The following is a 13,436-nucleotide window of genomic DNA, read 5'->3' as shown; positions in this document are numbered from 1 at the left end:
GTTTACCTGCCCTGTACACACCTTCATTTTTTGACGTTTCGTAAAAGATATCGAAACGGGAGTGGTGTCAAAAGAAGCGTCTCGACGAGAGCTATCCAATGGTATATAATTGAGAGTAAGTATAGAACAAAATTTCAAAGATTTAGTCGAAAAACTGATTTTACCTAAAAGTGTCAAAAATAAACACAGAATAACGTTTGGTTTGCCGAAATTGGTAGGCAAAATTCGCACTCAATAGGCCCGATAAGAAAGCACATGTTTTGTCACATATATCTATCACAAATTAACTATCAGAGTGAAAATAACTCGATTTTATGACACATAAGCTTACAAAAATAAAATGAAGTGAAACATAATGTTAAATACATAAACGCAATATGCGGTTCTCTACAGTGGTCTTACCTTCTTACAAACAAACTAATGAAATCTAAAACGTGACGTTCTGCTACTGCAACCTCAAGAAATAAGTCCTAACGTCCTAAAACCAAACATTGCAAAGTTATGGACTTCCAGCAATCTAATTTTGTACAACGTATAATATTCGACACAACTTTGAGTACCTACCTAACCTAGCGAAACCTAGCTTTGAGCAACCCAACATGAGGAAACCTAGCTTTGAGCAACCCAACATAGGGAAACCTAACTTTGAGCAACCTAACCAAGCGAAACCTAACTTTGAGCAACCTAACCAAGCGAAACCTAACATTGAGTAATCTATCATAGAAAAACCTAGCTTTGAGCAATATAATATAGTGAATCCTAACTTTAAGCAAACTAACGAAGCGAAACCTAACTTTGAGAAACCTATCCTAGCGAAACCTAACATTGAGTAACCTAACTTAGCGAAACCTAACTTAGAGCAACCTAATCTAGCAAAACCTAACTTGAGTAATCTATCCTAGCGAAACCTAGCTTTGAGCAATATAATATAGCGAAACCTAACTTTGTGCAACCCAACATAGATAAACCTAACTTTGAGCAACCTAACAAAGCGAAACCTAACATTTTATTTTATTTATTTAAAATAAAGCTTAGTTGCTCAAAGCGAAACCTAACATTGAGTAACCTAACTTAGCGAAACCTAACATTGAGTAACCTAACTTAGCGAAACCTAACATTGAGTTACCTATCCTAGCGAAACCTAGCTCTGAGCAACCCAACATAGGGAAACCTAACTTTGAGCAACCTAACGTAGTAAAACAAGTATTCTGCCGTGCTACCGAAAAAGGGCACAACTAACATTTTTAAAAACTTCACCTATTTAATAATTAAATAAATGAAGTTTTGTTTACTGAGTGAAGGTATGTAGACTAGGTTAGGTTTGCTCAGGACTAGGTTAGGTTTGCTCAGGACTAGGTTAGGTTTGCTCAGGACTAGGTTAGGTTTGCTCAGGACTAGGTTAGGTTTGCTCAGGACTAGGTTAGGTTTGCTCAGGACTAGGTTAGGTTTGCTCAGGACTAGGTTAGGTTTGCTCAGGACTAGGTTAGGTTTGCTCAGGACTAGGTTAGGTTTGCTCAGGACTAGGTTAGGTTTGCTCAGGACTAGGTTAGGTTTGCTCAGGACTAGGTTAGGTTTGCTCAGGACTAGGTTAGGTTTGCTCAGGACTAGGTTAGGTTTGCTCAGGACTAGGTTAGGTTTGCTCAGGACTAGGTTAGGTTTGCTCAGGACTAGGTTAGGTTTGCTCAGGACTAGGTTAGGTTTGCTCAGGACTAGGTTAGGTTTGCTCAGGACTAGGTTAGGTTTGCTCAGGACTAGGTTAGGTTTGCTCAGGACTAGGTTAGGTTTGCTCAGGACTAGGTTAGGTTTGCTCAGGACTAGGTTAGGTTTGCTCAGGACTAGGTTAGGTTTGCTCAGGACTAGGTTAGGTTTGCTCAGGACTAGGTTAGGTTTGCTCAGGACTAGGTTAGGTTTGCTCAGGACTAGGTTAGGTTTGCTCAGGACTAGGTTAGGTTTGCTCAGGACTAGGTTAGGTTAGGTTAGGTTAGGTTAGGTTAGGTTAGGTTAGGTTTTGTGGCAGGAGTGGGAAATCCTCATGGACACCCCGAGGGGTAGTGCCGGACTCTTACCGGCTAAAACCCACTCCTGCCGTCCCTTGTTCCCCTGACGTGATCAGGGACCTGTTAAGTCTTTTTGTCTTATGTTTTATCTTAGGTTATTATTTGGTGATACGTGGAATCTGAGATCGTTTTAAATATATATTTGTATATAATAAATATTCATATATATTTACATAGTTGTGTATATTTATATAAAGTAGTTCATGTGTATTCTATATCATAAAGTCTCTGTATTTATACATAATAAAATTTCAGTTTTGCATATAATACATTGTCAGTTTTGTGTATAGTTGTTTATAGTATAGTTTCATTATTTGTATATATTAGATTATAAATTTTTGTATATAGTTGTATAAATAAAATGGTAAATATTTGTGTATAATTGTATAAAATAAATAATTTAAAATAATATAATAATGTAAAAAGTAAATTTGTGTATATATGCATATGTAATAAATTGGCGATCTTATTGTGTACCCCATGCTTACCAGGCCATATTACTTCTAATAAGGTGGAAGCATGGGTCAGGCTTCTTTGTTCCTACGTATGATTTTATTTGCAATTGTTTCGGCATACTCTAAAAATTTTTCTCGAACTTTCCGTTTATTCATTATGTGGCTAATATTTTGTAGGCTCAGCTCTATGTCTATCTCCTGTTCCAGTGTCCACCGTTCTCGCGAGAAGATAGGGCATTCTAGGATGATATGGGGGACAGACTCGATCGCACTGGGGTCGCAGATGCACGATGGGTTCTCCTTACACTTGAAGCGGTGCAAGTATTCGGAGAACCCGCCGTGCCCCGTCAGCACTTGTGTTATTACCCCACGTGGCAGAATTTTTCTGACGATCCTGTACGCGTCCGCAGCGTCCGGCAAGAAGATCTTTGTGACCCCCGCTGTCGCTCCGTTTCCGTATCTCCGATTCCATTCGCCCAGCGACTCCAATCGGATCTGCCGCTTGACGAATGAAACCGGGCAGAGGTCGTAATCTGGCCTGGTTTTGTTCTTTAAAGCCGCTTCCTTGGCCAGGTGGTCGGCGCGCTCATTTCCCTCCAGTCCAGCGTGTGCCTTTACCCAGAACAAGGATGCAACTTTGCCCTGGGATAAAGCCTCGCTGAGGTTCGCCCTTGCTTCCACTGCCAGGGCGTGGAGGGCACTCTGGTTGGTGACCGTTTGCAGGGCTGCTTTCGAGTCGCTGTATATGCCAAAAGTGCCCTCCCGGCGCCGCAGTATATGCCTGGTGGCTACGCATATGGCCAGGAGTTCTGCCTGGTAGACAGTACAGCAAGACGGCAGACTGAGTTTCGAGGACTTGATCTCGGCCTCTCTATCCCAAAGGGAGAGCGCTGCGCCGACCTTGCCCTCGATCTTGCTGCCGTCTGTGAAGAACCGTATCTCCTGGCTGTTGTGGGTTTCCACATGTGACTGGTCTACCAAACTCACGAACCCCATGGCCGTATGTTTCGCCGGGTGCGGCGTATCTGCGAACGCTACCACCCGTTCCACCTCACGACCAGCCAGCGAGGTCACTCCCTTTTTCATTTCATACAGCGCGGCTGCTTCCTGTATTCTAAGGTCGAGTGGGAGCAACCCCGCCAGCACAAGTGCCGAATGCAGTGAGACGGTGCGGTAGGCTCCACACAGCTTCTGGGCGAATCCTCGCTGGACCGAGTTTAGGTGCTTTTGCACACCGACTTTCCTGGCTGCTGGCGCCCAGGCACTGGCCGCGTAGAGGATCACCGGCTCCACCGCCGCCATGTATATGCTGCGGATCACCTCGGGGTGTAGACCCCAGCTCACCTTTGCCGCTCTGGCCAATTGTTTGTAGATGTTGATGGCTTTCTTACAAACATTTGCGACGTGCGTGTTGAAGGTGAGCTTGTGGTCCACGGTAAGTCCTAGTATCTTGATTTCTTCGGACATGCCAATGGCGACCCCGCCCATGCTCAGGAGGGGGACATCGTACTTTAGCTTCCTGGTTACGACCATGGCGCATGTTTTGTGTGGCGCAAATTTCAGCTTATTTCTGATGCCCCACCCCCGAACATACTCGAGGGCGGCATTGGCACGTCTTTGGATTTCGAGTGCTGTATCCCCGCTGAAAATGAGGACGACATCGTCTGCAAACGCCTGACAGTAGTCGCCTCGCTGTTCGAGACCTTTGAGCAAGGGATCCAGCACCAGATTCCAAAGGATTGGGCCTCCGATCGACCCTTGCACACACCCCTTGTTTGTGTCCCTGCGGCACTCCACCCCAGCATATCTGACCCGGACACACCTGTCGTTGAGGTAGCTGTCTATCATCCTTCTTATGTTCACCGGGCACTTTTCCTCAGCCAGTCTGGTCCTGATGGCCGGCCACCATGCGCTATCGAAGGCTCCCTCTATATCAAGGGAGACAACAGTGATCAGTTTTTTGTCATTTAATTTCTCTTTGATGTGTTGTATCATGGTGTAGAGGGAGTCCTCGGTGCTTTTTTGTGGCATGAAGCCAAACTGGCGAGTACTAAGCCGCGGGATTAGGTACCATTTAAGACGAGCTACCATCAACTTTTCCAGGATTTTTCCCAGGACAGGTAATAGGCCGATGGGCCTGTACGACTTCGGGGCGGTGTAGGTGTCCTTCCCTGGCTTTCGGAGGATCACCACTGTGGCCTCCTTCCAGGCTCCGGGGAAGTGTCCCTGCTCCAGACATTTATTGGCCAGTGCGAGGAAGATCCCCGGATCGCGGAAGATGGCTTGAGCGCAGATATCGGCAGTGAGACCATCTGCCCCTGGAGCTTTTTTCGGGTTGAAGCTATCCACCGCCTTTTTTAGTTCCTGTAGCGTGAACGGTGGGTCATGGTGTTCATCATGCGACCACACGTTTGCACGATCGGCAGCTTCACGAATACGGCGGTGGTCCTCGGTTTCACCCTCTTCCGAGTCCACAGGGTAGAAGGTCTCCGCCAGGAGCCGCGCGGAGTTTTCTGGGTTCAGTGGCAATCCGTCCTTGACCAAAGGCACATCCTCACATCTCCTAGCGGTGCGACCGATGACTCTATAAATCCCCTCCCATACGCCCTCCCTATCCTGTTTCTCGCAGAACCCCTTCCAACTCTGCACCTGTGCCTTTTTGGCTTCGAACTCATATTTTTCTTTTGCTTGCAGGTACTCATCAACGACCTTTTGTCTCCGGATCGGTGCAGCGCAACGTATGCGGTGTTTCTTGGTGTTGACCTCTTTCTTCATCTCGACGAGCTCGGTTGACCACCACGGTAAGTTTACTAAACTATTATTTTTAATTTTGGGTATTGTATCCTGACTTGCTTTTACGATGTTGTTAATATAATTTTGAATGAACTGGTCTAAAGATATTACGTTATTAATTTTGTTAATTTCTATACTATTGATTTTATGTCTTCTTCAATTGAGCCAATTTCTCACGAAATTGGCTCCAATTGGCTTTTTTAGTGTTATAAATTCTTGTTTGCCTGTTGATGTTAATGCCTTTGGATTTTTCTAATTTTATTTTGAACACAATACCGTTGTGGTCCGAGCTCGTGATGCCGCTCTCGACTCTCCAGTCCTCGATAAGACCGAGGAGTCCTTCAGAGCAGGCTGTGAGGTCAACAAAGCTGGTGAATTGCTTTCCTCCTCTGATGGTGTCGAAGGTCGGAGTATTGCCGGTGTTGAGTACCTGCAAGCCCATGTCCTCGAAGCTGCCAGCAACTTCTTCCCCCCTGCCATCGATGATTGAGCTACCCCACCAGGTGCTCTTTGCATTCGCATCGCCCCCGACTATTATATTTAGATGACCCATTTCCTCTCGGATCCGCCTTAGTTGCTCCAAGTATGGCTCTATGGGCTGGTCCGGTACAAAGTAGAACGAGACTACCGCAATCTCCCAGGCGCGAGTACGGATCCTTACCACCGTGATGTTGTTGGTGGTAAGTTCTGGACACTGTAGTACGTCTAGGTCATGATTGAAGACGGCTATTGCCGACTTTACAGTTCCTTCTCCTTGGTCGGCGCTCTGGAAGATTCTAACTCCGTGGTAGTCTCGCATCTTCCGGATCCCGCCCACATACGGCTCCTGGAGCAACGCCAGAGCAACTTTCCTATCGCCGGCCTCTATGAGCAGTTCTTGCGTGGCTAGGTTCTTCCTCTGGAGATTGGTTTGAATTACCGAGTACTCTGGGTCAGATCGGGGTCGAATAGCTGGCTGGCTGATTCCGGGTGCGGTAGGCTCAACCTTAACAGTAGGCGACTGACAGACGGGATAGTGCATCCCACTTCAACCGGACGGGGCACTCGCTGTCGAAGGCATTGTGATCGACCTTGGGCATTTTCGCCAGAAGGCAGTTGCGGCATTTGGGAGGTTCGGCTGCTTGCCTGGAGGGGCAGTCTGCTCGGAGGTGGAGGTCTCCGCAATGAATGCAGACATCGGCTGTTTCCGTGCACATCTTCCGGGTATGACCATAGCGCAGGCAGCGCGTGCACTGCACCAGAGGTGACTGGTCCAGTACACGTACCCTCTGCAGGTCGATGTGCAGTCTTCCCGCCGATGTCAGCCTCTGCCATAACGCTGGGGACACCTGCAGAATGATGTGGCACGTGTGGGGATTTCTCGTCCTGCGACGGTATTTGATGCCCATTCTAGCATCCTCTGCAGGTACGTCCCCAATCAGATGGTGATTTTGGCATTTTATTGCCTGGATGACCTCTTCGTCCGAGTGACAGGAGAGGACGTCCTTGATGATTATGAGCGGGTCCTTGTTCTTCACTTCTTCCACCATCAGGTTACCCGCTCTCTTGATCCTCTCCGTCGCCCTAGTCATTTCCTCCCGGGATCCAAAGCCCACAACTACCTTCCGGTCCCTTGCCTTCCTCAGCCGTTCGACCCTCGTGCCCTCATTTTTTGCATCGACCGCCGTCCTCAGCTTCTCGATGACCACTTCACCGGTGTCTTGATCGCTGGTGGATGACACGATCACCGAGTGCAGTGGCTCTCGGAATTGTATTTTTGAGGTTGCGGCGATCTCTGCGAACGTCGGTCCCTGGCCAGCCACGTAGCGTGGCGCCTCCTTAAGTTGTTCCGACAGAGCCTGCGTGTGCTGTTTGCAGTCCTCCAGGGCCCGGTTGTGGCTCTGGAGTGAATCCATGAGCTGATTCACAAGCTCTGTCGGAAATTCCTGGCGAGGAGTCTGTTGAGGTGGGATGGATTCCGTTGCATTCTCCAACTCGGCACTTGTTTCCTTATCTGCCCCTGCCTCCTTGACGAGGTGGTAGAGTCTCTCGGCTGCCTTGGTGATCTCATAGGCGATTTCCTTTTTTAAGTTACGAGAGCTCACCACCTGCATTTTTACTTTTGAGAGGCAGGCTTTGGCTTCGGTCATCCTGTTCATGTACCGAGTTGGCTGCGTTGTTTGGGAAGGTGGCGATGACAGGATTATTGTTTGCTCAGGCCGTGCCTCTTGTGGGAGGATTGTTTTGGGCCTGAGCTTAGGTGGAGATCTTTTCGGGGACTTTGGCTGAGGTGAAGGTGTTTTCTGAGTGCGGGCCTCACTGAATATCTCAGCCTCCCGCTCTTCAGGACTGTGACAGACTGATGGTCCTGCCTCAGCCACAGTTGAACTTCCCGATTCCGACCTCTCTACTCTGGCCTTGAGCTTCTTCGCCACTGGAGTTCTCATGCCGAACATTGTCAGGGGTAGGGTAAATATGGTAAGCTAAATCCCTGTAAAGGGGGGATAAGTCAAATAAAATATAAATCAATATTAGCAATAATCATAAAGTATAATTGTAATAAAAAGTCATAAATTTGTGGCAATAAACCAAGTCTATATTTTTAAAAATTTGTTATTTAAATATATTCTAAAGCTAAGTGCAGCGGTCAAAAGACCCGTTGCACGGCGTTAGGCACAATATTTTGTTAAGGGGTTGGTCCCCAGTCAGTTTGTGAGGTAGAGAGCCAATAAATTGGTGATAACTTTTTCTCGCTTGAATTGGCCCTAGAACCTGCACAAAAAGTCGGTTAATTCGAGTTAAGGAGCCCGGATTACTCCAAAATTAATGTTTTCCAAAAGGGAGTATAGCTAGAATGCCAAATCTGTCAAAAAATATTTTTCAACAATTTGGTCCCAGAGTCACACCCTTTCCTATAGTAAATTTTAAATTTCTACTAATGCGTCTAAAGGGCGGGTGGGTGGGGCATTTTTTGACGTTTGGTGCGGCGTAGAGGGACGTGCGATACGTCAAAAGACGCGTCTCGGCGAGCCCTAGCCAGCTGTCCAGAAACTAGAATAGGCTTTCCTAGAAATTTTGAAAATTTTGCTAGAAAAACTGTAAAATTTAGTGTTTTTTAATAGAAAATATTTAATTTCGACGTCCAAACCTACCCAAAATCGTGCAAAATGCAGTCAGGAAGACAGGTCGGAGTGGTAAGTATTTAATAAAATTTTTACAATGAAAAAATCTAGTCAGAATTTTGATAAATAATTAATTTTGTGTTTTTTACAGGTCGAGAAGGGTGGGGGTGTCAAAAAATCGGGTCACACCGCTTCGATGTCGCGTTTGAAGGGTTATCGCGTGCTTACAAGCCTGTTGTAGCTATTATACGCAAAACCGCATCAAAATCGGTCTCCTTTTGAAAAAGTTATCAGGAGTACTAGTGTTTTATAGGGCCTTAGGTGGATTTCGGGCGTCTACTATTTGTATGGAAACGGATGTTTCGCGAATTTTTGACGTTTGGTGCGGCGTAGGGACGTGCGATACGTCAAAAGACGCGTCTCGGCGAGCCCTAGCCAGCTGTCCAGAAACTAGAATAGGCTTTCCTAGAAATTTTGAAAATTTTGCTAGAAAAACTGTAAAATTTAGTGTTTTTAATAGAAAATATTTAATTTCGACGTCCAAACCTACCCAAAATCGTGCAAAATGCAGTCAGGAAGACAGGTCGGAGTGGTAAGTATTTAATAAAATTTTACAATGAAAAATCTAGTCAGAATTTTGATAAATAATTAATTTTGTGTTTTTACAGGTCGAGAAGGGTGGGGTGTCAAAAATCGGGTCACACCGCTTCGATGTCGCGTTTGAAGGGTTATCGCGTGCTTACAAGCCTGTTGTAGCTATTATACGCAAAACCGCATCAAAATCGGTCTCCTTTGAAAAAGTTATCAGGAGTACTAGTGTTTTATAGGGCCTTAGGTGGATTTCGGGCGTCTACTATTTGTATGGAAACGGATGTTTCGCGAATTTTGACGTTTGGTGCGGCGTAGAGGGACGTGCGATACGTCAAAAGACGCGTCTCGGCGAGCCCTAGCCAGCTGTCCAGAAACTAGAATAGGCTTTCCTAGAAATTTTGAAAATTTTGCTAGAAAAACTGTAAAATTTAGTGTTTTTAATAGAAAATATTTAATTTCGACGTCCAAACCTACCCAAAATCGTGCAAAATGCAGTCAGGAAGACAGGTCGGAGTGGTAAGTATTTAATAAAATTTTTACAATGAAAAATCTAGTCAGAATTTTGATAAATAATTAATTTTGTGTTTTACAGGTCGAGAAGGGTGGGGTGTCAAAAATCGGGTCACACCGCTTCGATGTCGCGTTTGAAGGGTTATCGCGTGCTTACAAGCCTGTTGTAGCTATTATACGCAAAACCGCATCAAAATCGGTCTCCTTTTGAAAAGTTATCAGGAGTACTAGTGTTTTATAGGGCCTTAGGTGGATTTCGGGCGTCTACTATTTGTATGGAAACGGATGTTTCGCGAATTTTTGACGTTTGGTGCGGCGTAGAGGGACGTGCGATACGTCAAAAGACGCGTCTCGGCGAGCCCTAGCCAGCTGTCCAGAAACTAGAATAGGCTTTCCTAGAAATTTTGAAAATTTTGCTAGAAAAACTGTAAAATTTAGTGTTTTTAATAGAAAATATTTAATTTCGACGTCCAAACCTACCCAAAATCGTGCAAAATGCAGTCAGGAAGACAGGTCGGAGTGGTAAGTATTTAATAAAAATTTTACAATGAAAAAATCTAGTCAGAATTTTGATAAATAATTAATTTTGTGTTTTTACAGGTCGAGAAGGGTGGGGTGTCAAAATCGGGTCACACCGCTTCGATGTCGCGTTTGAAGGGTTATCGCGTGCTTACAAGCCTGTTGTAGCTATTATACGCAAAAACCGCATCAAAATCGGTCTCCTTTTGAAAAAGTTATCAGGAGTACTAGTGTTTTATAGGGCCTTAGGTGGATTTCGGGCGTCTACTATTTGTATGGAAACGGATGTTTCGCGAATTTTTGACGTTTGGTGCGGCGTAGAGGGACGTGCGATACGTCAAAAGACGCGTCTCGGCGAGCCCTAGCCAGCTGTCCAGAAACTAGAATAGGCTTTCCTAGAAATTTTGAAAATTTTGCTAGAAAAACTGTAAAATTTAGTGTTTTTAATAGAAAATATTTAATTTCGACGTCCAAACCTACCCAAAATCGTGCAAAATGCAGTCAGGAAGACAGGTCGGAGTGGTAAGTATTTAATAAAATTTTACAATGAAAAATCTAGTCAGAATTTTGATAAATAATTAATTTTGTGTTTTACAGGTCGAGAAGGGTGGGGTGTCAAAAATCGGGTCACACCGCTTCGATGTCGCGTTTGAAGGGTTATCGCGTGCTTACAAGCCTGTTGTAGCTATTATACGCAAAACCGCATCAAAATCGGTCTCCCTTTGAAAAAGTTATCAGGAGTACTAGTGTTTTATAGGGCCTTAGGTGGATTTCGGGCGTCTACTATTTGTATGGAAACGGATGTTTCGCGAATTTTTGACGTTTGGTGCGGCGTAGAGGGACGTGCGATACGTCAAAAGACGCGTCTCGGCGAGCCCTAGCCAGCTGTCCAGAAACTAGAATAGGCTTTCCTAGAAATTTTGAAAATTTTGCTAGAAAAACTGTAAAATTTAGTGTTTTTAATAGAAAATATTTAATTTCGACGTCCAAACCTACCCAAAATCGTGCAAAATGCAGTCAGGAAGACAGGTCGGAGTGGTAAGTATTTAATAAAATTTTTACAATGAAAAATCTAGTCAGAATTTTGATAAATAATTAATTTTGTGTTTTTACAGGTCGAGAAGGGTGGGGTGTCAAAAATCGGGTCACACCGCTTCGATGTCGCGTTTGAAGGGTTATCGCGTGCTTACAAGCCTGTTGTAGCTATTATACGCAAAACCGCATCAAAATCGGTCTCCTTTGAAAAAGTTATCAGGAGTACTAGTGTTTTATAGGGCCTTAGGTGGATTTCGGGCGTCTACTATTTGTATGGAAACGGATGTTTCGCGAATTTTTTGACGTTTGGTGCGGCGTAGAGGGACGTGCGATACGTCAAAAGACGCGTCTCGGCGAGCCCTAGCCAGCTGTCCAGAAACTAGAATAGGCTTTCCTAGAAATTTTGAAAATTTTGCTAGAAAAACTGTAAAATTTAGTGTTTTTTAATAGAAAATATTTAATTTCGACGTCCAAACCTACCCAAAATCGTGCAAAATGCAGTCAGGAAGACAGGTCGGAGTGGTAAGTATTTAATAAAATTTTTACAATGAAAAAATCTAGTCAGAATTTTGATAAATAATTAATTTTGTGTTTTTTACAGGTCGAGAAGGGTGGGGGTGTCAAAAAATCGGGTCACACCGCTTCGATGTCGCGTTTGAAGGGTTATCGCGTGCTTACAAGCCTGTTGTAGCTATTATACGCAAAAAACCGCATCAAAATCGGTCTCCTTTTGAAAAAGTTATCGGGTTAGGTTAGGTTAGGTTAGGTTAGGTTAGGTTAGGTTAGGTTAGGTTAGGTTAGGTTAGGTTAGGTTAGGTTAGGTTAGGTTAGGTTAGGTTAGGTTAGGTTAGGTTAGGTTAGGTTAGGTTAGGTTAGGTTAGGTTAGGTTAGGTTAGGTTAGGTTAGGTTAGGTTAGGTTAGGTTAGGTTAGGGTTAGGTTAGGTTGGGTTAGGTTAGGTTAGGTTAGGTTAGGTTAGGTTAGGTTAGGTTAGGTTAGGTTAGGTTAGGTTAGGTTAGGTTAGGTTAGGTTAGGTTAGGTTAGGTTAGGTTGGGTTGGGTTAGGTTAGGTTAGGTTAGGTTAGGTTAGGTTGGGTTAGGTTAGGTTAGGCCAGGTTGGGTTAGGTTAGGTTAGGTTGGGTTAGGCCAGGCCAGGCCAGGTTGGGGTGGGTTAGGTTAGGTTAGGTTAGGTTGGGTTAGGTTGGGTTGGGCCAGGTTAGGTTAGGTTAGGTTAGGTTAGGTTGGGATTAGGTTAGGTTAGGTTGGGTTGGGCCAGGCCAGGCCAGGCCAGGTTAGGCCAGGCCAGGCCAGGTTAGGTTAGGTTGGGCCAGGCCAGGTTAGGTTAGGTTAGGCCAGGCCAGGCCAGGTTAGGTTAGGTTAGGCCAGGTTAGGCCAGGTTAGGCCAGGCCAGGCCAGGTTAGGTTGGGCCAGGCCAGGTTAGGCCAGGCCAGGCCAGGCCAGGCCAGGCCAGGCCAGGTTAGGTTGGGTTAGGCCAGGTTGGGCCAGGCCAGGCCAGGCCAGGCCAGGTTAGGCCAGGCCAGGCCAGGCCAGGCCAGGCCAGGCCAGGCCAGGCCAGGCCAGGCCAGGCCAGGCCAGGCCAGGCCAGGCCAGGCCAGGCCAGGCCAGGCCAGGCCAGGCCAGGCCAGGCCAGGCCAGGCCAGGCCAGGCCAGGCCAGGCCAGGCCAGGCCAGGCCAGGCCAGGCCAGGCCAGGCCAGGCCAGGCCAGGCCAGGCCAGGCCAGGCCAGGCCAGGCCAGGCCAGGCCAGGCCAGGCCAGGCCAGGCCAGGCCAGGCCAGGCCAGGCCAGGCCAGGCCAGGCCAGGCCAGGCCAGGCCAGGCCAGGCCAGGCCAGGCCAGGCCAGGCCAGGTTGGGCCAGGCCAGGCCAGGCCAGGCCAGGCCAGGCCAGGCCAGGCCAGGCCAGGCCAGGCCAGGCCAGGCCAGGCCAGGCCAGGCCAGGCCAGGCCAGGCCAGGCCAGGCCAGGCCAGGCCAGGCCAGGCCAGGCCAGGCCAGGCCAGGCCAGGCCAGGCCAGGCCAGGCCAGGCCAGGCCAGGCCAGGCCAGGCCAGGCCAGGCCAGGCCAGGCCAGGCCAGGCCAGGCCAGGCCAGGCCAGGCCAGGCCAGGCCAGGCCAGGCCAGGCCAGGCCAGGCCAGGCCAGGCCAGGCCAGGCCAGGCCAGGCCAGGCCAGGCCAGGCCAGGCCAGGCCAGGCCAGGCCAGGCCAGGCCAGGGGCCAGGCCAGGCCAGGCCAGGCCAGGCCAGGCCAGGCCAGGCCAGGCCAGGCCAGGCCAGGCCAGGCCAGGCCAGGCCAGGCCAGGCCAGGCCAGGCCAGGCCAGGCCAGGCCAGGCCAGGCCAGGCCAGGCCAGGCCAGGCCAGGCCAG

General features: G+C 47.5%; 1 protein-coding gene across 1 annotated transcript; it reads right to left on the bottom strand.

Annotated features, from left to right (window-relative positions):
• Positions 1-6,291: 6,291 nt before the first annotated feature.
• LOC135119172 (uncharacterized) lies at positions 6,292-8,137 on the bottom strand. The gene has a single exon (XM_064043083.1). The coding sequence runs from the start codon at positions 7,738-7,740 to the stop codon at positions 6,292-6,294; it is 1,449 nt and encodes a 482-aa protein (XP_063899153.1). The 5' UTR covers positions 7,741-8,137.
• Positions 8,138-13,436: the final 5,299 nt, after the last annotated feature.

This window comes from Helicoverpa armigera, chromosome 30, assembly GCF_030705265.1.
Source record: "Helicoverpa armigera isolate CAAS_96S chromosome 30, ASM3070526v1, whole genome shotgun sequence".
In the NCBI taxonomy this organism is placed as follows: Eukaryota; Metazoa; Arthropoda; class Insecta; order Lepidoptera; family Noctuidae; genus Helicoverpa; species Helicoverpa armigera.
The sequence above is the reverse complement of the archived record's forward strand: the minus strand, read 5'-3'. Positions and strand labels throughout refer to the sequence as shown.

What these genes read in the sequence shown, in the direction of transcription:
- LOC135119172 (XM_064043083.1), bottom strand. Translation starts at nt 7,740, where the DNA reads ATGTTCGGCATGAGAACTCCAGTGGCGAAGAAGCTCAAGGCCAGAGTA.